Source organism: Dipteris shenzhenensis, chromosome 15, assembly GCF_047967505.1.
Source record: "Dipteris shenzhenensis isolate YYH24624 ecotype China chromosome 15, Dip_SZ_1.0, whole genome shotgun sequence".
Taxonomy (NCBI): Eukaryota; Viridiplantae; Streptophyta; class Polypodiopsida; order Gleicheniales; family Dipteridaceae; genus Dipteris; species Dipteris shenzhenensis.
The window spans coordinates 13307614-13331610 of NC_141610.1; the positions used below are offsets into that span (position 1 = coordinate 13307614).

General features: G+C 41.9%; 1 protein-coding gene across 4 annotated transcripts in view; it reads left to right on the top strand.

Annotated features, from left to right (window-relative positions):
• LOC147893389 (uncharacterized) overlaps positions 1 to 23997 on the top strand; it is a 106395-nt gene that overhangs the window by 63539 nt on the left and 18859 nt on the right. For 3 of the 4 annotated variants that reach the window (XM_087386162.1, XM_087386163.1, XM_087386164.1), the window contains exons 8-11: positions 1313 to 1446; positions 2901 to 2973; positions 3084 to 3167; positions 19552 to 19650. In XM_087386162.1, the coding sequence (XP_087242288.1) occupies positions 1313 to 1446; positions 2901 to 2973; positions 3084 to 3167; positions 19552 to 19650 (390 nt within the window). Of the gene's footprint in view, positions 1 to 1304; positions 1447 to 2900; positions 2974 to 3083; positions 3168 to 19551; positions 19651 to 23997 lie in introns of all 4 variants that reach the window. The other variant, XM_087386165.1, reaches the window with a different exon arrangement.

A 23997-nucleotide genomic window follows, 5' to 3' on the forward strand; every position in this document is an offset into this window, starting at 1 on the left:
TGGTATTTGCCAGACATCCTCCACTATTGTCTACACTGACAGCTAGAGTGCCTTGGCCATTGCGCATAACCCAGTGTTTCATGCGCGTACCAAGCATATTCAGTTCACTATCATTATGTTCGGGAGCGGTTGTCAGCAGGAGACATAGAGTTGTCCTATCTTCCCACAGAGGACAAAATCGCAGATATGTTTACAAAGGCACTTCCTCGTCCCAAGTTCGAAGTCTTCCGATTGGTACACTTGGTTCCCTTTGTTACATGATCTGACATTCCTTGTACATTCATAGGTGGCTATATCCTTTTGGATGAACATGTGCCACCATGACCAGAAACTACCAGGTATTCTGAGACGTTTCCAGAGTACTTCAGCCCATCCCATGGAGGGGGGTTTGTAGGCCATCTTCTGGTGGTTCTAGTGATGCCCTATAGGCCATGGTATGTGCCTTGTAGGCATAAGTGTAGGCACTTATACTGTTAGTGCCTTTTAGGCCACATAGGACACTTAGTCCTATGTGACACTTAGGGCACTTAGTCCTAGGTCTAGGTACAAATACTTTGTACTTGTGTGTTATCATCTATCTAAGATTTAACGTGACTACTGCTCTATCGACTCGTCTTGTACCTGCACTCTCTCTCTCTCTCTTCGTATCGTACCTTCAGGATGTTTCATACATAGTCGGAGGGATGGGTTGGCTTTGTAAGCCTCTTGTATGATTTTAGTATGATTTTAATGATGTCGCTAAATTCTAAATATCAAAATTTTTTATGATCCATACATATTCGGAGGGATCAGCTGGCTTAAGCTTCCTATATGGTTTTAATGGTATGTCCTTTGAATGTGATATTCGCTTATGAGTCTTTTCCCTTTTTGCGTATATTTTGAGAAGTAATAAGTATTGTTTCCTTTAAAAAGGAAGAACATGTTTGGGACATCCCAGTCAGATGTTTCCAAGCGCGTCAATATCGGATTTTTTGGTATCCCATACATGGTAGCAAGTATGGAACTAGAAATCAATAGGGTTAATGCATGATTGTTTATCAATGTTTATTTTATTTTACTGCAGAAAATCAATTCATGCTAATTGTCCCTGGTCATTAGTTGTTTTGTCTCTTACAAGATAAAGCTGTCTAGAAGTTTATCAATTTGTGGTAACCTTCCATGTTCCTACACTTTAATTGTTGTTTATGAATTTGGTTGAAGCTACCTTGCAAAGTGTGTATTACTTATTTTAAACATTTGATATTTAATTTTCATGGTTATCCATTACATTTCAAAGCTATACAGTTTTCTGGTTTGTTTTGAAGTGTTGCAGGGTAACAGAATTGTGTCACTTCCAGTTGATTTGAGTGGGATGAGATCTTTGAAGCAGTTCTCATTGGCAGATAATGATTTGTCTTACCTTCCAAATTCAATAGGAGAACTACATAGCATAGAGTGCATGTGGTTGTAAGTATGTCTTCCTTAATCCATTTAAGTCGTTTGTATTGCACGCGAGAGAGAGAGAGAGAGAGAGAGAGAGAGAGAGAGAGAGAGAGAGAGTCAGTCTATTAACGTCCACGGGAGACCAAGAGGTTTATGGGACAACATGAAAACCAAGTAGTACATCAGCTTAGGGAGGGCACAGGGCAGCTCCCAAGGAGTGCAAAGGCAGCTCCGTTTGATTTAATCCTTTGCCTTATCCTTCAGTTGAGCTCTTGTGAGTTCTTCAGCTATCCATATCTTAGTCCCTTTCAGCTTATGAGATTGTCGTAGTACTTTTATACGTAGGTCTCTGAGTTGAATGTAATGATAGCATGACTCTTGTGAACTGAACTGCACTTCAACTGGGGATTCTTGTGTTTTCTTAGATCTTAGACTTTCTCAATCTACTATAGGATTAGAGTTGATATATACGACAAACGTTGCTCCCTCCGATGCAGCCCTTATTGCAACTAAGTGGTCAGCTGTCGAGTGCTTGGGACGGAACCTCGCTTGAGACGGTGCCCTGACCCCTTGTGTCTCTGCCCATTTGCTGTTTTTTTGCTCAATGATAGTGCCATATAGCTTGGCCATTAGGCTGCTCACCATGATCGCATCAACAACCATATTAGATTTATGTGCAGTCTCTCCTCATCAACTCACTTTTTTGCCATCTTGCAGTTCCAAACCCCGCCCCCTGGCTTTGTGGATTGGTACAATCCTACTAAGCTGCCATTCTGAGGGAAACCCTTCGTCTAGATCCATATTCATAAGTCTAGTGAGCATTTTCTTTGTTTTCTGTCCTCTGCCACTAGGCTTGTGTGTCTAGAGCCTTTCCATTTGCTAGCTTTTTAGTCCCCTTCCCACATCTTCTTCTGTTATGATGTCATTTGCTGCTTTTGATAGAAAAGTTGTGGTTGACTCTCTCTTCTTCATCTCTTTCGTCGAGGTCTTTGACATAGTGTATCATATCTTCCCAAGATGCTTTCCTCTCCTTGGGTTTACTGCCATGTTTCTAGGTGAAAGTCCTCTTAGATTTTCAAGATGTTTTTCTTTGGAACTCCTGAATATGCTTCTAGAAACGTTTCTGGTTACTATGGTTGAGAGGGTCTGGCTTGAGGGAGGCTATAGAGCTCTACAACCTGTGCTATGTGTGCTGACTACAGGCTGCACTACAGGCAGCACTGCATATCCATCTGCACAATGCAAATTTTTTGAGGGGTGTCTTTAGTTTTAAGCTTTCAGTTGTTTCCTCTGGAAATTGCGGAGGTGAAAGAAAGTGAACCCAGATGCTGTCTACAATTTCAAGTCTTTGGAGCATGTTTAAGGCTGTTTTTTAAATAGTCAAAGAATGATTCCTGATCTGAACCTCACTTGATCATCTCTATGTTTTACTTTGTGCCTTCCATGAAAAACAAATATGCATATACTCGATCTTCCAGATATGGAAACAGGATCACGAAATTGCCTGACAGTGCTGGTACATTGCAGGAGCTACATAGCCTATGGTTAGAGGTGATCTCTTTGACACAAAATGTTTTCTTCAGTCAGTTGCTGGAGGATTCTGTATGTTAATTGCTTTGCTTGTGCCTAAAATATTTATGCACATTGTTGACTAAGTGCAGGGTAATCCTTTGTGTGTTGAGCGTTTGCCTGAATCTTTGCTGCTAGCTCCAAATCTGAAAGCTTTAGGGGTTGACTATCATGTGGTAAGGATATAATAATATTAACTTTGCTTTCCTTAAGGTCACCATAGATGATTGGAAGTTTCTTAATATTCAATCTCTTTCAACTTTCCGTTCCTGCAAACACTTTCATACCGTAACGCTGAGTTGCAGTCCGTCCTTTTTTATAGATGGAAAATGGAAAGCGGATGGAGAGGGAGGAGGCATTCATGTAGCCCACAACCATTGTGTGCATTAGTCTGGCTTGCATTTTCTTGTTTGCAGTCTATTTGCACCCTTTCAGTTCATGTTTAATATACTGTTCATCCCATGCTAATCAATGCGAATGTTTGAGCATAATTACAGCTTATGAACTGGTTCAACACTGACTTTCAAAAATTGTGGAAAAGCCTAGCCTACATTAAACTAGTTAATAATGCTTTCTAAACGTTGATCTGAAATAGGTCTTGCCACTCCTTAAGATTTAATTTCTGTGCCATTAAGGTAACAATTTTCAACACGTCCTTCATTTAACACCCTCCTCCCCAATCCTCTTGATCCTATGTATGAATTGTAAAATCTGTGACATACCCTGGCAGTTGAGACTTCCCTCTAATACCTTTCTAATTTTGCAAACTCTACAGACCATGATGCAGCAGGTTCTCTCACTTTATCTTTTTCTCCAATAAAGTTCTCCCGTTATGTCAGATGAGGCCCCACAGGGATATATGTGTGTTAGGAAGGTACTGAAATGTAGCTAGTGATGGAGCGCTGGCGACTATCTGTGGGTGCTGCCCGTCTCGGTCTCCTGGCAACGACTCTGCTCCTGACTAGGGCTATCGTAACCCCTGTGGGTCGTGCTCCAGGCTTGAACAAGGATGGGAGGTCGCTCAGTGTGATCTGCATGCCCGTCCGCTGTCAAGTGCGGCATGCCTCAAACTCTGGGTCTCTGTTGCATCTGCTATCAGTGGCTGCGAGGCTCGTGTGATCTGACTAGAAGAACTCTGTGGTCCTGCTCTGAGAAGGATCTGGCCGTATGTCTAAAGACTGTCTCTGCGTCCTGAGTAAGTGCTCCCTGTGGTGCCTCATGGATGAAGGCAGCGAGGCATCCCTAGTCTGGGTATGAGAGTAGTCTGGATAATGGCCCAAAACTGTCCCTAAAAAAGCAATGGTATCAACCGCGGATCTCGTAGTACACGGGGCATCTGAACGTGAAGTGTTCCTCTGACTTCACTTCTTGTCGATCACATAACGTGCACATGCTTCTCTCCTTGGGTATCCCCTCAGCTCGTCCGCTCTCAATACGAAGTCGGTGTGATGAAACTTGAAACTGCGTGATAGAGATCCTCAATGAGTGTGGCAAGTGGATGTGAGTGTACTCTGGAGGGACAATGAAGCCCTCCTCAGAGATGTGCAGACAGTGGTCTTTGTAGAAACTGAGTTTCATTGGAAGCTCCCTCGGCTCCAACCAAGTCTTGAATGTGTGTAACTGTAGTAGATCCTCTCGAATGACCTGGTTGACCTCGTGGTATCCTAGTGGGATAGATGGAGCATCTAGGCTGTACTGGAAGGGAGGCAATCTGTCTATGTGAAGCCCCAATCTCTCGAACCGCCTACGTGTCTGGGCATACCAACCTCTCTCATCCCCACCATCTATGAGGCCCATGGATGAAGACAGAGCTAGCCATGGCAACCTGTGTTGCTTCGTTGTACTGGACCCGTACTATCTGACACAGTATAGATAGGTAATGGTCTGGAATGTTGCATCTAGCTGCAGTGGGGACACGCCGAACTCGGCCTGAATGATGTGATGTGGCACTGATGGCTTGCCTCAGATCATCCGCGAGAGCAAGAGGGTCTGTAGTTGCCTCACCTGAGCCCACTCTATGTCTGAGAGATTTGGCCCCCAAGAAGGGTTGCCGTACATGCCTGCTGGTCAAACCAGGGAGACAAGGAGAAGAGCTTTGGTCCGGGGGTCTTGAAAATGTGAGTGGAAGCAGTGTCTCTAGGTGAGCAAGTGAGGCATACCCCTTGCTCAAACGGGCCTGCATCGCTGGTCTCATCGCGAAAATCGGGCTAGAGAAGATGACCCCCAGGTAGGTGTATGAGGAGACCATCTCGACCGGTGATACATAAAATGTGAACTGCTCTCTATGCATGACAACTCTAGATGTGTTGAAGATCATAACCTTGGTCTTGCCAAGGTTGACCTTCAAATCATGTGACTCACAAAAAACCTGTAGTGCATCCAAATGTCGTTGGAGGCCCTCAGCATATGAGGACATCAAAACCATGTCATCTGCCCATAAGAGAATCTGAATCAGAGCGCCGGCGAGAGAGCAACCAGCCCCCCCTAGTGATCCCATAAAGGTCTCGAGCTCGTCTATGTAGAGGCCAAACAAGGTTGGTGATAGTGGGCAACCTTGTCTGACCCCAATGGTGATTGGGTGCTGAGCACGAGATGGATCTTCACAACAGTCACATAAGACTTCCCTCTTTTTCCTCTTGGCAATGATCATCAAAGCCTAGTGGCAAATATGAGCAGCCCTCTCACGAGTTTCTTGTTAGACTTAGGATAAGAGGAATGCAGACACACCCTGCATATTGACACAATAAAATCCCTTCATTGGCTTCGAGGAATAGGTTATATAGATTCACTAGCTAGATGTCTTGCAAGTAGGTGTTTCTTTACAGGTTATCCGCATCCTTTGGGACTAGGGAGAAGAGAGAGTTCTTTATGAGGTTGCAAGGGGCTGGAGACAAATCACATTGACAATGTAGAAGCCGATTCAAAATGCTATTCTCTATACGAGCAAAGAGGTTGGCTTGAGTGATGGATGGTGGTACGTAAGTTTTCATTCCTCTCTTGTAATGGGTAATCCATGATGTCTTTGGGTTTACCATAAATGCCCATCATCACCTACCTTGGGTCAGAGAGTGGTGATGGGTTCTTTCCTATAGAAGATCCTTCTTCTTCTACTACATAGTTAAGAATGATAGACGGGGCAAGCTTTGGAGCTAGCAGCTAGTGCCTCATGCTATGCTTACAAAAAATTCTAAAGAGGCAAATGATGACAAGATTACTGACCCAAAGCGGATTTTATGGCATAAGGATGTGCCAGGGAAGAGGCGTACCTTATTCCAAACACCCACATGAGCTTACATCCTCGCCTTTTTAAATTTTGGAAGCATCTATTCCCCTTTGTTATGTTCTACTACCCTCCGTTGCCATTTTGTGTTGATATGCTAGCATTGTTGTGACTAAATGATATGCTGCCTTACCCGTTTATATGCTTGTTGTCTCATGGCCTTCTAGAATTTATGCATCAATCGGCAACAAATTCCTAATCTTCAGTACAAATCAAAGGGAAAGGAAAAGATTACCAAATATGATCCTTAGCAGCAAAATGCTGAACACAAGTTGTGCTCGAGAAGAAGTCCAAACACCATCAGAGAGAAGAACCCTACAAATACTTTGAGAGTGCCTTCTATAATGTAAGCCTTTAAAAAAGGCTTTGGACGAACATCCTTTATCCAAAAAAGCTCTTTGTCTTGCTCCCATTTAGAGATTTTTCTATTGGCATTGCTTTGCAAAACATGTTTAGCCTGGCATAAAATTCCATAGAAAGATTTCTAATATGACTCATCTAAGTGAAGTAATGACAGGTGTGTTTAGCATGAGGAACATTCTCAAAGTCATCATGTAAGTTTTGACATAGTTGCGAATAACTGCTTGCATTCTAGCAATGAAGGCTTCCCAAACATACTCAATGCCAAAGCGAGACTGTTGTGACAAAGGGTGGATAGCCTCATACACCATGGCCTTGTATGCATCATGCTTCAAATAACTAATATTAACAATGAGTATTGTTCTTTATGTCAGTCGATCATCAGGCATGTCATGAAGAGAGATCCTCAACGACAAAGGGGCATAATGGACAAAAGCATAATCCAACCATAATTTGGCAATGAGAGAATCATAGTGCTGAGGATCAGCCCTTTACCAATGATCTAGACGAGCCCGATAAGAAGACTCAGCATTATGTTGAAAAGTAGAGCTTGGCAACATTGGTCGTGATTCTTTCCAAAGGTCAGCAAGACTGAGCTGAAGTAAAAGATTCGACCAATGATGACACTCAGAAGCCAACGTATGAGTGTGGCCAGAAGTATTATCACCCTGCTGAGGAGCATTGTTAAAATCCCCACAAATAAAGGCATGTTGTCTCTAGGGCTAGCCTTGCATTTCAGCCCAAATTAAACCTCTATTGTGAGAAGGGTGCATAAACCGAAGCAAATTCAAAGATTTCTCCCTGAATGAGACACTGTATGATCAGCCATGTGCCTTGACTATCATTGAGCGCAACAATTTGCTGAAACTCATGTTTCACTAGAAAAAACTACAGCTGAAAAAGAATGCTCACCTGCATAAAAAATGTCATACCAAGCAAAATGCCCATAATGACCAGCATCATATGCTGGCTATGTTCTTGCAATGCCACTATATCAGGCTGTAACTGATTGAGATAGCCCCAAGCAAGTTTGCATTTCCTGGGACCACATAACCCCTGTACATAGAGAGTTAAACATTTTATATGTGACAACATATTTATAGAATACGTTGTTAGGAAATGGAGTCAATTTGAGTGACTTTTAGTGTGTTCTAGAGTAGTACTATACTACTTTATATCCTAGAGTGCCATGTGTCACTATGGGACTTATCCCATATACATTTGACACTTAGAGTGTGTGTGCCTATCCTATAAAGGCATTGTACTTTCATTGTCATTTTCATCAAGCCTCATGCCTTTCTTAATCATGTAAGTACTTTGCTTAGTTGTATATTTCTTTCTCGCATTATTTCATTTCCATTATGCTTTCCTAGTCTTGCTTTTCCTTTCCATTCCATTCCATGTCTTGCATCTTCATACGTGCAGCTGAGAACCAAAAGTATCAAGTTTGCATTTCAATCTCAGGATCCGGCCCCTGACCTTGAGATGATACAAGTGTCTGTGGAGAAGACAAAAGATCCGTAATTTCCTCTTCAGGGAAGAGGGTGCGACTTGCTGTCATAGCAAGCCAGAGAAGAGGTAGGAGAATCCTTACAATGCATTTGAGTAGGCATAGCATCTGCAAGCATTTTGTGTAAAACCAGAGGGCATTGCGAAGCCATCTGCCCAAACTTCTTGCATTCAAAGCAAGCACGTGCAAATAATTCCCATTTAAGCTTATAGAAAGCACTTCCCATAGCAACATTGTTGACAGTAACAGCATAAGATTCTGGAGTGGGATTATGTGTATCCCAAAAAATACAAAATCTATTAGAGTTGCCATTTGGTCTTGGTGGATATGCCACCTTACCCAAAGAAGCTGCAATCTTTGGCAACAGAGAAGCAAGGCATTGAGGGAAGTCCACTACTTCCACCCACACCGGACATCGATGTCTGATCAAAGCTTGATAATCCGTGGTAGACAACCATGGGAGAACATGAACCATTTGCTGTCCATAAAAAAGAGGAGAGTGTTCCAAGAGCATCTGCTTATGCTGTTCATCCACCATAATAACTTCAAAGAAGCCCCTGGCAGCATAATGCACTTTGCGTACAAAACAACCATCTAAAGTGCGTGTCAACCAATTACCCACATTAACCGCAACTGGCATACGGCTAGTAAAGAAAATAATCACTGCATGCTTGGCATATTCACGCACTGGATCCACAATAATATCATCCAGCATTATCCCAACAGTGGGAGTAGAATCTTTCCATTCCTTGCGAGTATCTTCAAATCCCTCATGCATCATTTCAAAGACCAATTGGGCCTCAGGAGAGGCATGCACGGGGTCATCCTGACCCGAGTCGTGCTTCTGCTTCTTGTGTGAATAAATCTTCATTGAGCCATGTACAACAGAAAAACTGAAGGCAAATTACAGCAACAAGGAGAAAGTAGAGAAAGTGGGAAAAGAGGGAGCAAAAGAGATAGATGATACGTGAAAAGGCTGAGGAGAAGAAAAGGACAACCAAAGCAAAAGCCTATGCATAGGAAAGGGAAAGGAGAGGACAAAAAAAGGTGAGCAAAAGACCGAGGGGCTGATGCAAAAGGGGAGAGGACGAGGAGAGAAAGGTGACCAGCAGAAAAAGTAGCGACCAAGAGCAGCAATCACGAGTGGATAGCCAGCCAAAGTCCATACAGCAAGTGCGAAAAGAACTGAGTCTGCACGGAAAACGCAGAAGGTCCAAAGCCTGTACGGAAGGGCCGTACAGCCTGTACGGATGGTCATATAGGTGGTACGAAAGGTTGCAGGCAATACGGATGTTGCGGGCCAAGCCGGGGGCTGCAAACAGACCCGAGTCAAGAGTACGGAAGCCCTAGACGGGGCTGCAGCAGCCGGTGGATGCCAAGGAGAGCTTCTCTGTCTCACACACACACACTTTTTTTAGTGAAATCTTATATTTTTGTGTGGGAAACCTCAAAAAGAGGTAAAAACCCACCAAATAAGTACAAGAAGAAAATTTACAAGTAAAGCCTCAGAGCGAAAGTCATGAGGCAGCCAAGTAAAAAGTTATATATCAAGTTGGAGGAGGATCAAGCATAGCATCCTCCAGCTTCAAATTATTGCTCTGTAAAAACTGATGCAGTGATGAAACCACACCATCAATAAAAACCAGTTGTTTTTTGCCCTTATGATTCTTCTTGATATTGGTTGGTACCCGGATTTTCTGAATCACAGGGTCAAAAACCTGTTGTAACATGGGATGAAAAGATTCCATTATAAAAGGCACTTCTGCATCCCGAACAGAAGAAGACTCTGGCATAAGCATCAGGGGTAAAGGAGCTAGATCAACATCTATATCCTCCGACGAAAGAGCTGCATCTGATAAAGCAGGACTCGGCATTTCAGCTTCACTTCGAGGATCAACCTGAGAAAGAGCATGTGCAACATCTTTTATGATCCCCTCTGCAAGGGGCACATCCATATCTAGAGGAGGAGGAGGCTGATGATGCTCAACGGGAGTCAGATCCTGAACTTCTTCAGCAAGAGAAAGATTAACTTGTGATTTTTCTACCTTTCTTTAGTAATGCTTTGGAGCAGTAAAAGAAGGCTTATCTAGTAAAGCCTTAGCAGAAACCGGAGGAGAAGGAAGAGTAAACTTTACTGTTGAAGAAGGAGCAGGAGGAGTGGTCATGGAAGCTGAAGGGCAAGCACATGCAAAATGACCAACCTACCGGCACCAATAACATGCTGTAGGAAAAGAGGCAAAATGCAGCCTGATGTGCATCGGATGAGCAAATCCCAAATCAAGATCCAGAGTAGAGGGCACGGGCTGCATCATATCCCATAAAATACAAAGGTGAACATCTCGCATAGCCTGCAAAAACTCCTGTCTCGGAACATGTAGAGGCCTCCCCAAAAAAGCTGCAAGAGTAGGAAGATGCTGAAGAAGAGGCAGAGGCAACTCTTTGAGGGTAATCCAGACCGGATAGTGAGTCAGAAGAGAGGCAGACAGATCAAATAGTGGATCCCAGGGCATCACATAAGCAAAGAAACCAGCCCCATGAATACCAGCACGACTGATAAGTCGCTCCACCACATCAGTCAAAGAGCAGTGGGCATAATAAAAACGTTTGCCCAGAAAGACAAAGGAGGAAAGGCAATCCTGACCCATTGCAACTTCAGCCGAACAACGAAGTTGAGTTGCAAATAAAACCTTGCCCATAAAGTAGAGACAGACCCAAACTGTTGAGCCTGTTGAAGACCGGAAACGAGAAGGGCAGAGTCCAAAGAACAAACAAGCTGTGAACCCGATGAAGGAACATCTGTGTCAGAAGCAAAACACACGTGGTGAAGAAGGTCTAGTTGAAGGGAAGACGAAGGACCATCTGCGATATCCAACTTTGCCGATTTAACCAAGGTGGAAGGAGGCAAACCACCGCGCTTCTGCCGAAAGAAGACGCGTGTAGGAGGAGCAGAGGCAGAAGGGGGGGCTGAAGCAGAGAAAACGAAAGAGCCATTTGTCGGAGTAGCAGGAAGAGGGGAGGAAGAGACATTAGGAAAAGACTGTACAAGACTCGGCATGAGAAGAGCAAAAGGCTGCAGAGACAGAGGGGAAGACGAATGTACCAGAAAAGGAAACCCCAAGAGCAACAAAACAGGACCAAAAGCTGGTCAACCCCACTTCTGAATGTACACATACACACACACACTCACTTTTTTTTTGGGGTGAAACCACTGTATTTATATTAGAAAAAAGTTTTAACAATAAGAATAGTCTCTAGAAAAGACTATTCTGAAAAATCAAAAGCAGTGGGAAAAACACATCCAGAGAAGATACATCCAAGTCATTCTCATGAGAAGCATCATACAGAGATAGCCGTAATGATGCTCTGAAAAAACTCATACGGTTTGAGCAATGGGTTCCCTAAGAAAACTTGATTCCTTTGCTTCCAAATTGTCCATAGTGCTCAAAATCTGCCCCAATGAAAAAAAAGAGAGTATTGGGCTTGTGCCGTAGTAAGTCTACCAAAAAACCAAAAAATTTGACCAAACCAATGACCCGGAAATCTCAAGTGAAGACAGTGCTCTGGAATGAGGATAAAAGCACAAAAGATGTGGGACTGTCTCTGAAGAAAGAGAACACCTCAAACAATGAGAACCTGTAATCCCACGTTTGGCAAAGTGACTCCCACTGAAAAAACCCCCACCAAACATCTTCAAAGAAACAATCTTTGCTTCAAAGGCAACCAACTTCTCCATAATAATTTAAGATTTGACTTCCACCAGGAAAGAGATTTTTGCAGGTGCCAAAGGGCATTCCCATGCTGTGCAATCCATGGAGGAGGCAAAATCAGCCTATAAGTTTTCATAGCATTGAGGGCTTGCAAAGAAAGTGGGTGTAAGCCTTGAACATAGGGCATGATCTGCCAATCTTGAAGTTTGTTGGATCCATCATATGGAGGAATTGGGAGGAGGGGTTCCAGCAAGGTGCTTATTTTCCTCCATATTGGTCTATGATGCATACCAAGAGGAAATCTACGACAAGCATCCGGAAATGATAATATATTCCTCTGAGTGTCTACTAGATCATCAATGTAGTGTGTCTACTAGATCATCAATGCCCTAACCGGTTCCTGTAAAGCTAGAGGAAGATCAAAGATTGAGCTCCAGTGTATGCTTTCATGGCGAAGAGAGTTGGCCAGAGCTGAATTGACAGGAGACCATTTAACCTTGGAGAGTACTCGCTTCCAATCCTGCAATAAAGAAGTGGAGTAAGGACACCCAGGGATGTTGCCTTGAAAATTTCCAATGACTACCTCCCAAGATTTGTAATATCTCCATATGCCTTTGTCCTCATGTTCATATACAGATGGCTGCCAACATGATAGCCCAAGGCTGTTTTTATTGAAAAAAAGTCGGAAGCATGGTAATCTTTCTTGCTAATATATAATATCTGATGTTGAGTATGTTAAGACCTTCATGCATCTTTGGAGAACATACTAAGTGCATTTTTAACAGCCTCAAAGCCTTCGTGCAAGATTTTGTCTTCCAAAACAACTCCATTGCATGAGACATGAAGCTAGTGATGTCCTTGGAAGTCCAGTGTAAGAGTAGTAAATAAAACTGAACATGAGCCATAATAATGGATCGAACAATTCAAAGTCGAACATGCAATGGCCATGTGGATAACTTCCAATAATCCAATTTCTAATCAAGCTTCTCAGACACCCATGCGATTTGCTGTTTTATTGTTATATTCCAGCCCATAGGATACCCCAGATGCCTGATAAGCTGGTCTGGAGGCAAAATTTGACCAGGCCAAATAAGCGAGCGCCAATCACAAGCTTTCAAAGGCAAAAGCTTGGATTTGTCAAAGTTAATATTCAAGCCAACAGCCAATCCAAAATCAGAAAGAGTGCTCATGAGAAGCCTAAGTTCATTAGGACAGTTTTGAGGCATGAAAAAGGAATCATCAGCATATGCCTGTGCTAGAAAAGATTGTGTTCCAGGGAGTTGAAGACCATGTAGCTGTCCCGTATCAGTCAGATAATCCATATATAACAAAAGTGGATGGGTGGCAATTGCATACAAAAGAGCACTCAAAGGGCAGCCTTGCCGCATAGATCTGAACAAAGTCCAAGGCCTAGACAAGTGTTTGCTAAGTATGCATTGAGAAGTGGAAGCTGAATGTAAAAGATAGATGACATGGATCAATTTTGGTCCAAATCCCATCCTAGACATAGTCTTAGAGATGAAATCCCAGTGAACAATATCAAAAGCTTTGGCAACATCCACTTGCATAATCAGAACATCCTGTGTAGTATATTTAGCATATTCAATGGCAAGAAGTGCATTGGAAATGTTACCATTGATTTGCCGCCTGGGCACAAAACCATATTGCCTTGGATGTAAGCCATGATGCAATATACCTTAAACTCTCTGTACAGTCATCTTAGCAAGGAGCTTGTAAATGACATGCATAAGTGTGATTGGCCTCCAATCAAAAAAGGTTTCGCATAAGCATTTTTTAGGGACCAATTTCACAATACCATGCTTCCAGGAACGAGGAAGATGCTGTTCTTGCCAGGCCAAATTAATAATTTTAAGAATAATATCTTTCAAATCAACCGAGAAAACCACAAAGAATTCCACCATTAAGCCATCCCATCTTGGGGATTTACCTTTTGCCAAATGTGTCAGAGCATCATCAAGTTCAGTGTTTGAAAAAGGCTTCTCAAGATCTGCAGCAACCTCTGAATCAAAAATTGGGCTTACACAATTTAGAAATCTGCACTGAGCCTGAAATTGATCAGAAGAAGGCAAAGGCTGCGAGAAAATGTTTTTGAAATGATGTACGCATGCATTTTCTAGTTGGGATTGAGAGTGCGTCCAATAACCATCCTATTATTTAATCCTTTGAATTGATCGTCTGTGTCCTCCTGCATGCAAACTCTTGAAAAAAGATTTGGAAGAACAGCCTTTGTCCAACAATGGCTTAACCATGGCTCGAATTTGCCATTTACGAAGCTTTCTTTGGGTATTCTGAGTCAAAATATTGTGGGCAGTTGAAAGAGCATCTAGTTCATGAGGATTAAGATGTCTCTCATGGCTAATTTGTGTGAGGCTTTGACATGGATTCTTAGCCCATTGTATGTGTTGTCGTAAATCAGCCATATGCCACCTACCATAATCCTTAATCACTTGTTTGAATGCGACATACAAAGCTCTCCCATGCAAAATCCAAATCCTATAGGCATGCAACAGAAGAGGACGTATAGCAAGTATGATGGCTTCTTGAAATTGCTTATGTGAGAGGTAAGCAGTATTGCACACACACACACACACACACACACTGATGCTCAAAAGAAAGAAAAAGGAAAACATAGTGTTTTCCTTCACTATCTTCAAAGTCTTTTTTGACAAGAATGAATTGAGCTTGTTCATTGAATCTATGAATAATGGTCCATGTCATGTTGGAGACTGGTAGTGGTTAAAACATGTATGACACTTTATCCTTTGATCCTTGGAAAAGCATCCTTTTGCATCTATGGCATATACAATTTCACTCAAGCTATGAAAATGTAGGAGATGTATTTCCGGTGGTGGGTTTGTGATCTTCGGGTTGTATCCTTAACTTCCAAATGAAGAGTATTTGGACAATGTGTGAGCTAGAGTGATATGCTTTCCTTTGATATGTTCAATATGAAAATTGAGTTATGAAAGAACCTTTGCTTAGCGTTTATGTTTTTCTTCGACTATGGGCTGTTTCAAATAATATTGAATGGTTTTAATAAGAAAATCAGCATCCAATAAACAATGTTTCCATACCTTTGGAGCATTAACAGTAGTTCACAACTCCTTTTCATAAAAAATTGCTCAACTTTGAATCTTTAGCCTTCGTAAGTCAATGCATGCTTGATTCTGTAATAAATTAGCACAAATACAAGTCCCACAAGCTTTTGCATGTAGAACGAAATGCTTTGCCATATTTGGCTTAACCGAAACAGTAGAAGAGGTAAGCGTATCGTTGGGTTCATGAAAAGATCGAGCGGCCTCTTTTGACCAATGTACTTTATAATTTTACGGGTGAGATCAGAAAATGATGGAGATATATATGATGAACAAACTTTTCGTATCATGCATATGATTACATTAACAATCTCACCTTGTGCATCTTCTTTGATTCTAGCCTTTTGAAATAACTTAACCTTCTCAAGGCCTGACGGAGCAATGCCGCTTGGAGGTAGAAGGCCCACAGGTCGTAAACTCCTTTTCTTAGGGAAGAAGCAACGACGGTATATGCTGAACAAGCATCGGCTAACTCTATGCCAGCAGCTGCGGTAAGACAAAGGATGCAGCATTATACCGAGAGCATGATCAGCCACACTGGGACTGAGACACGGCCTAGACTCCTATGGGAGTCAGTAGTGGGGAATCTTCCGTAGTGGGTGAGAGCCTGACAGAGCAATGTCGTGTGGAGGCACCCTCTGGCATGGATAAGGCTAAGTTGACTAGCTCATTGTCATCGAGTTTAAGCTTATCCAAGAGGCTCAGGTCTTGTCAGATGGCCACCCGTTGAGTAGGCAAGTAAAGGAATCGGGGCCGGAATAGATGCCCAAACCAAAGTATGTAACTGCTATGAGGGCGTGTACCACTACAGGTGGAAAGCTGCATTCAATGAGAGTCACACGTGCACTTTGGGGGGAGATCCTCGACTAACCGGCAGATCCCTTATAAAATATGAAGTGAAAAAGCCAAAATAACATTCTAAGACAATCAGTGTCAAGAAGACATGGCTGAAGACACGCAGGCTGGTCAAACGCTTTTCAAAAAGCTTTGTTTCTTGTTGAAACCCTATAAAAGGCTCCATGCGCTCTAGATTGACCTGCGGCAGTGCCTTGACCAACACCAAGACCAATAGAAGTAGGGCCTGTAGCTAATTCGGCAAATGTATCCCAATATCTAATAAGCAGTTTTTAACTCTCCAAGGAAGTAGGAGAGGGTGGAATGAGAGGGGTGGGGAGTAGGAATAATTTTTCCATATCCTGAAAGACCCGAATTTTTATGCCTAAAACCCCATAGATGGTTTGAGCAACATGATGGAGCAATGCTGCTTGGAGGTAGAAGGCCCATGGGTCGTAAACTCCTTTTCTCTAAGAAAAATCAATGACGGTATCTGAGGAATGATCCAATTCTAGATCCGTTATTACATTTTCGCCCGGGTATTAGTTACTACATGTTCACCCGGGTATTAGTTATTCTTGACGTCGAGACGGTCTCTCCCTATCCCCGGGCTATGAGTTTCAGGGAGTTCATAGTGCCATCGTGACTAGGAGACTATACCCAAGCTTAATACTGCTCCAAAATCTTCTCGATTGCTACGTGTTGATTGCATTAATGCCTCCAGTGTCTTTTGGAGATCTGGCGAAGTGAATATGTCTAACCAGGCACCTGGAATCTTTGTGATATTGTATCCATCTTGACTTCTCCACATTACACAATGAGACCTAAGTTTCTGATTTCTTCGAAGAACACCTCTCTCTACTTATTACTGATGTAAAGTGCAAACATAAGCGTATCTTTTCTTACTAAGTTATTATTGTTATTAATCTCATTCATTCATAATTTTGTTTAAGCCGCTTACAAACTCTCTTCTTTCCTTTGTTCTTCCGCTTCTTTCATATATATTCTAGTCTTATGAAGGTATATATTTTTCTTCGTGCAATCCCAAAATTATCTCTAGATGTTCTTAAATCTCATATTCATTCTTACAAAAGACAATGATATCATACCAACAGACCTGATGTATTCTAAAAGATCTCAACTTCTCAGATGATTTAAAAATGCAAAGGCAATATTATTACCAAAGGAAACCTAAGACATTCAAATAAACCATGCAATGTTCAAAACATGATCTTTTGGATGTCTTGTGGAGCAATGTGCACCAATGATACCCACTTTTAAGGTCAATTCAGATGAATATTGATGCACCCTTTCAATGTTCAAGGATGTCATCAATCTGGGGTATTAAACTTTTATTCTTGGCATTAAATCCATTGAGAATCAGGTAGTCCATCCATAGCCTTCATGGATCCTCCCTTTGTAGTGGAAAGTTTGACTTTAAAAAAGTTACGATTCTTGTACTTGCCTGTAGATCGTATTCTTTTGTGCTGTGCTAAACACAATCAGGCAGTCATTAAAAGTAGAACCGCTTGACACTAAATCAATTTGGAGGCCTTCAAGTCTCTCTGAGCGATATAGTAGCAAGGAGCTCATTTAGAAAACAATCTCAATGCAATTTCAAAAGGTGTTTCTTTTGTCGATTTGAATCATTCTTGGTCCTGGACCCATCAACTTGGTCTGAGATAAAAATCAAATAGGCAGAAGTGACATGTGAAGAATTTTAAACCTTATGTAGTCCATCGCTAGCTGGGTTTTAGGATGCCAAGGGTCTATATAATGTCAATCCCATAATTGGTCCCATAAGAGAGTCTACATGGTCAACATAACTTCAGCAAATGAACCTGAAGCTTTTCCATCATTGAAAGAGCCCTATACCACGACATTTTCCTAAAACCTCATAAAGTAGTGGTGTTCTAAGCGATGGCTGGAGGAGTTTTGAGAATGGGAGCCATGTGAGGTAATATTAGGAGTTCACCTCAGATAAATTAAAGCTGGTTTGTCTTCAAATTTTCCTTAAGACTTTGTCGCACTGATTGATGGCTAGAGCTATTCTAAGAATAGAAATCATCTCTGAGATATAAAGTCATGAGTGGATCTTGCATCGAATAAGAACAAAGCTGGATTGTCTCCCATAGACTTTATCACTGCATGTTTTGGATCTGGATTTGGTGTATCTCCATCAACTTTATTAGTTCAACAGCTGTCCTCTCCAGTTTTAGTGGTTGAGGACCTCCCTTCCTTTTTTTACCCAAGGGATACTCAAGAAACTGGTGTGGGCCTTTATACATCAAATGCATTGACCTTCTCTTTTGTCCCTATTCATTATATCCTGCTTAACCGATTCCTTGGTGGATCTACAAATGGCTTCCTCTTTTGTGGAACAAGGCTGAAATCTCTTTTTGTTTGTCGAATTCTCTAGAGGTCTCTTTCATTCCCAAACCTCCCTCTTCTACACCCAGTAGTCTCAACTTTGAGTGCCAAACAAATTATACCATTTGATTCTCTAGGGATTAACAAATAAACTTCTTGAGCTGCTACCCCCCAACTATTAGTGACCTACTTTGATTTTGATTTATGCTCAAAGGTTTGGGCAAGATTGGCCAACATCAATCAATATACTCTGTCAACAACTCCCTCATTTTCTGTTTGAACATATCTAATCCATGACTATGCCGCTTCCGAATTTGTGAGGCAAGAAATGATTCTAAAACTGTGTTTTGAATGTGCCCTTCTTTTTGCATTCAACCGCTTGCCATGAAAGAGAAGTAGACCCTTCAAGAAACAAAGCAATAAAAATAATCACTGTATGCTTAGTGGAGCAAAGTATTTTCAAGATTTTGAATCCTCTTAAGAAACACTTTTGGCCTATGTGCACATTGTACTTGCGATTTTCAAAGGATTATGACAACTTAATCTTATGTTAACAAAGTACTCTTGTGAGGAATCTAAAGAATCGACTCATAAGGCCACATTATCTTGTTAAATTCCCAGTATGCTATCCATCTACTGAAGCTATACTGGCCATCATGGCAAAACCCTGATAATTGAAAATGTGTGAAGGCGTCTATGGGTTGTTCTCATTATAAAAGGTGCTTTGGGCACAAAGTGTTCTGGTTTTGGTAAATTAATTAATGAGGTAGTAAATATGATTTATAAACCTTGTCCCTCAATTATAGATTCTTTCTATAGGATATATTCTAGTCTTACAAAGGTATATATCTTTCTATAGGTGCTACATGTGTAATCTGTTGTGGGTGTGTAACTTTCGAGCTGTTTTAGACTCAAGCCATTTGACAAGAACACTTCACAGACTCAATGCATTATGTAGTGGAAAAGTAATGTTTTGGTTATATATACATGTTTATGGGAAATAAGATATGGATGCCAAGGAATGGCAGTCTGGCAGCAATTTAGCCCAAGTAGTTCATCACACGTCAAAAACTTAGTAAGTTGAAATGCGATTGGAATGTTATGTGATGATAACAGAGGAAACCAAGTGGGGGTTGCAAATAACTGGGTTATGGGGTTGATGTGAAAGTACAAGTACATTGTTCAAGGTGAGCTTCTTCTAAATAGTCAAACCCATGCCCCGAGCATTTCTGTTGGAGTGTTGTTGTGATAAGGATGGATTAGAGTCGAGTTTTCACTGGGATAATTGCAAAAGGACATCATAATCTGTAAGGTCATTAGTATTGAAGTTTTGTATGTAACAGCGAGTTTCCTGCGAAGCTCATTTGTTTGCTTCTCTTTCAGGGTCTTCCAGAAAGGTTTCAGGGAGAACTAGGCAAGGCTTTGAAAGTTAGTAAAATTATGGGGACTGGACGTGCTCCTTCACTGGGAGGGTATTTTAAGGTGCGTTCTTAAAAACCTTGAGATATACGCATACACATGCTTGCAAAAGTATGCAAACTTTATACACCGTTATATTGCATGTGAGCATGCAGGCAGATTCATGAGATTTAAGCCTTGTTCAAATGGTTACTTTTGTTTTGCTATCATTGCACCTTTCTCTGCAACCCCATTTGAATTCAGTTTTTCATATATACTGTATGGCCTCTGTGAGGTCCAGGCAGCTAGTCTAGTTAGGGTTTTGGATTTAGACTGAGACTGTTGTTGCTTTGGAATAAGGGTGCCCTCTGAAGACTGCAGCTTTGTATTTGTGTTTTCAAATGGTATGCAAAAAGGAGGTAGGTATGCAATTACCTATGCAGATGATACCAAGGGGAACCTTCCTGACTATGGCTTCCAGTATATTGTTTGAAAGTGAAATGATGCATCCCCAGGGAATCAGGAGATCCTATATTTACAACCCTGTTCTGATACACCAGGGGCTAATTAATAGTTGTTGGTCAAAAGAATGCACAGGTCAGATCAAATCCCTTTTGCATTTCAAAAAATCAAATCCGTTTTTATTCTCTCAGCTATAAGAATGTTAAGGCTTCCCTTGTCCCGTATATTGCTGTAAGAGAGCCTTAACATACGCATCCATAGATAGACCTAGACTATTTGCCACTCTAACCCATTAATTTCACACTGGTCTTTGCAAATGTGGAACTTAGTCAAGGCACACATTCCAGACTACTCCATGTCCATCCATAGATGAGCAAGTCAGTCTACATCCATCGGACATATGTGATGCTGTCCATAATAAAACAGTGACCATCACATTGTATCAAGTCTGATATGTGAGTATCTAGTCAATATTCTTTCACCGTCTGTCTAGTAAGACACATGAAACTGGACCCTAACTTGTGTCGATCATGAGACATGGGTTACTGGTCCCAAATTTTTTTCCTTGCATATGTTTTACAATACGTGAAAGCAAACTGTTATATATGTCTTTGTCCTCTTGGGATACCCAGTGAAGATGACGGGGGGTGATTACTTGGGTCTTTTCCCTGCCTTATGAATACATGTAGATAAAAGGTTATTAATCTAGCTGCCAATGGTGAGTGAGAACTTAGGGAGCACAGATTTGTGCCCCTTTCCTGTTTGCTGACTAGTGAATTATCATTTCTTTTCCTGAGGATCAAGTCTATCAATGTACTACAAATATTGGGTGAGAGACGGGCCAGTAGGTATTCCAAAACTGTTAAACATTTCTGCTAATTTTACACACAAAAAAAAAGATCTCCTTGCAAAACTACCCTGCCTGTGGATCCCTTCAGACCTCTTTCACTTTTGGGTTCTCTTTGGAATCCTCCCTATGCCTAGTGTCAATTGTGGAACCTCTAGTTGATGCGACATGTCCACATGAGAGAGCCTTTCTTTCTTGGGCCTCACCATTGCATTCCTTCATTAATGGCTATTCCTAGACATGACCATAAGCCCTAGCCCTTTTCATTTGATTGTAGACGATAATTTAATGGTCTCGTCCTTTATTGTTACATGTCTTAGACATTGTCAAGCCCTCTTGGTTTCCCACCTTTACATAACCAAGTCATAGGCTTCCACGATTATGGTTGACGTAACATTCCCTTCCTCTTAAGAATGGTTTGCGTCATCAAAAACAAATTGGGAAACCTTCTTTGGAGATTGCTTACACTTTCCCATGTTGTATCCTCATGAAGACTATTCTTCAACTTAACCAGATATTCTTGATATACTTTATGTTTTGTTCTTTTTTCTTGTCTATCTTAAATTTTTCCTGGCTCATGCGGTAAAGATGTAGGCTTAATGAGTTTAACCTAGCCCTTGTTTCCAACATGGTTGTCAGGCACGTTAGGTACAAATCATGTTAGGGTCGAATACTAAAAAAACGTAAACCTTAAGAAACGTTGGAAACACTTCTTTTTTTTTTTTGTTGGAAAATTTGATGCTTTATATCACACAATAGCTTCCCCTGAATGGGGAGCTCAAAAGTACATCAATAGAAGATCTCACTATATGACAAATATACATTGTAATCTTACACACACACTTTCTTTTTAGTGAAATCTTTTATTTCTGTGGGAAACCCCAAAAAGAGGTAAAAACCCACCAATAAGTACAAAGAAAAAATTTACAAGTAAAGCCTCAGAGCAAAAGTCATGAGGCAGGCAAGTAAAAAGTTACAAGATCAAACTGGAGGAGGATCAAACACAACATCCTCCGGTTCAGATTGTTGCTTTGTAAACATTGATGCAGTGAAGAAACTACAACATTAGTAAAAACCACCTGTTTTTTGCCCTTGTGATTCTTCTTAATATATGCTGGAAGCTGGAATTTTTGAATCACAGGGTCAAAAACCTGTTGCAACATAGGATGAAAAGACTCCAGAGAAAAAGAAACATCTACATCCTGAACAGAAAGAGACTCTAGCACAGTCTTCACAAACATAGGAACTGGATCAATATCTGTATTCTCTGAAGAAGGAGCATCTGACAAAAGAGCTGCATCAGATAAATCAGGACTCATCATGTCAGCTTCAGTCGGGATAGCAACCTGAGAGAGAGCATGCAGATCATCCTGTAAAATCCCCTCTACAAGGGGCACATCCAAATCTTGAGAAGGAGACTGATGGTGCTCAATAGGGGTAGGATCCTGAGCTTCTTCAGCCAGAGAAATATTGGCTTGTGATTTATCTACCTTCCTCCAGTAGTGCTTCAGAGCAGTAGAAGAAGGCTTCTCCAATGAAGCCATAGCAGAAACCGGAGGAGAAGGGAGAGTAACCTTGACAGCTGAAGAAGGAGCAGGAGGAGTGGGCTTGGAAGCAGAAGAGCAATCACGTGCAAAATGACCAACACGTCGGCATCGATAACATGCAGTGGGAAAAGATGCAAAATGCAGCATGATGTGCATCAGATGGGCAAATCCCAAATCAAGATCTAGAGTAGATGGCACGAGCTGCGTCATATCCCACAAAACGCAAAGGCGAACATCACAGGAAGCTTGCAAGAACTCTTGTCTTGGAACATGAAGGGGCCTTCCCAAAAGTGCTGCAAGAGTAGAAAGATGCTGAAGAAGAGGCACAGGTAGCGCTTTTAGAGTAATCCAGACCGGACAATGTGTCGGAAGGGTAGCAGAAGGATCGAAAAGTGGATCCCAGAGCATCACATAAGCAAAGAAACTAGCCCCAGGAACACCAGCACCACTGACAAGCCGCTCAACCACATTAGTCGAAGAATAGTGAGCATAATTAAACCTTTTGCCCAGAAAGACAAAGGAGGAGATACAATCCGGACCCGCTGCAGCTTCAGCCCAACCACGAAGATGAGCAGCAGAGAGAACCCTGCTCATAAAGTAGAGACATACTCCAAACTGCTGAGCCTGTCAAAGACTTGAAACCAGAAGGGCAGAATCCAATGAACAAACAAACGGGGAACCTGATGAAGGAACATCTGTGATAGAGGCTGAACATAAGTGGCGCAAAAGATCCAATTGAAGGGAAGAAGAAGGGCCATCTGCGAGATCAAGCTTTGTTGATTTGAGAGAGGATGAAGAAGGCAAAGCAACGCGTTTCCGTCGAATGAAAACTCGGGCAGGAGGAACAGAGGAAGCAGAAAACACAAAAGAGGTTTCAGGGAGGAGCAGCAGTAAGAAAAGATGGAGAGGAAGGTGATGGCTGCAAGGAGTGTATAGATCGCACAGGATCAACGGGGGAGAAGTGAACAGAGAAGGGATTGGTTGCTGAATCAAGAGGCGGGGCTTGTATGGACGTCTGTACAGCCTGTACGGACTGCAGGGAGCACGAGAGCTGTACGGGAGGCTGTACGGGGGACTGCAGGGTGCATGGAATCTGTACGGAAGGCTGTACAGGTGACAGCAACTATATGGAAGGCAAGGTAGGCAATAGGGACGTCAAGGGTGACTACACAGACGGAAACGGGGAGGAAGAGGAGGTTGGTAGGACAGAGGAGGAGGTCTCCATCGCGCACACTTTGTTTTTTTGGTGAAATCTTTGATTGATTATATCATATGAGCAGCAACCTCAAAATGAGGTGCTACAATCACATCAACTGAAAATTTCAATATATGCCGAAAAGACCTCATGATCTATGCAGCGGGTCTACAAGCAATGAAAGAAAGATTGTTGCAGAGAACGCCTAAAGAAGCCAAATAGAGAGAAAGTAGGATCACCAAAGACTTTACAATTCCTATATGTCCATAAAGTCCATAGTGCCCAGTAGCGAACCCAAACGAAGAAAAGATGAAACTCCGGTGGATGAAACCCAAATTGCCAGAAGAACTTTCCAAACGGAACGGATGGGAATCTCGCTC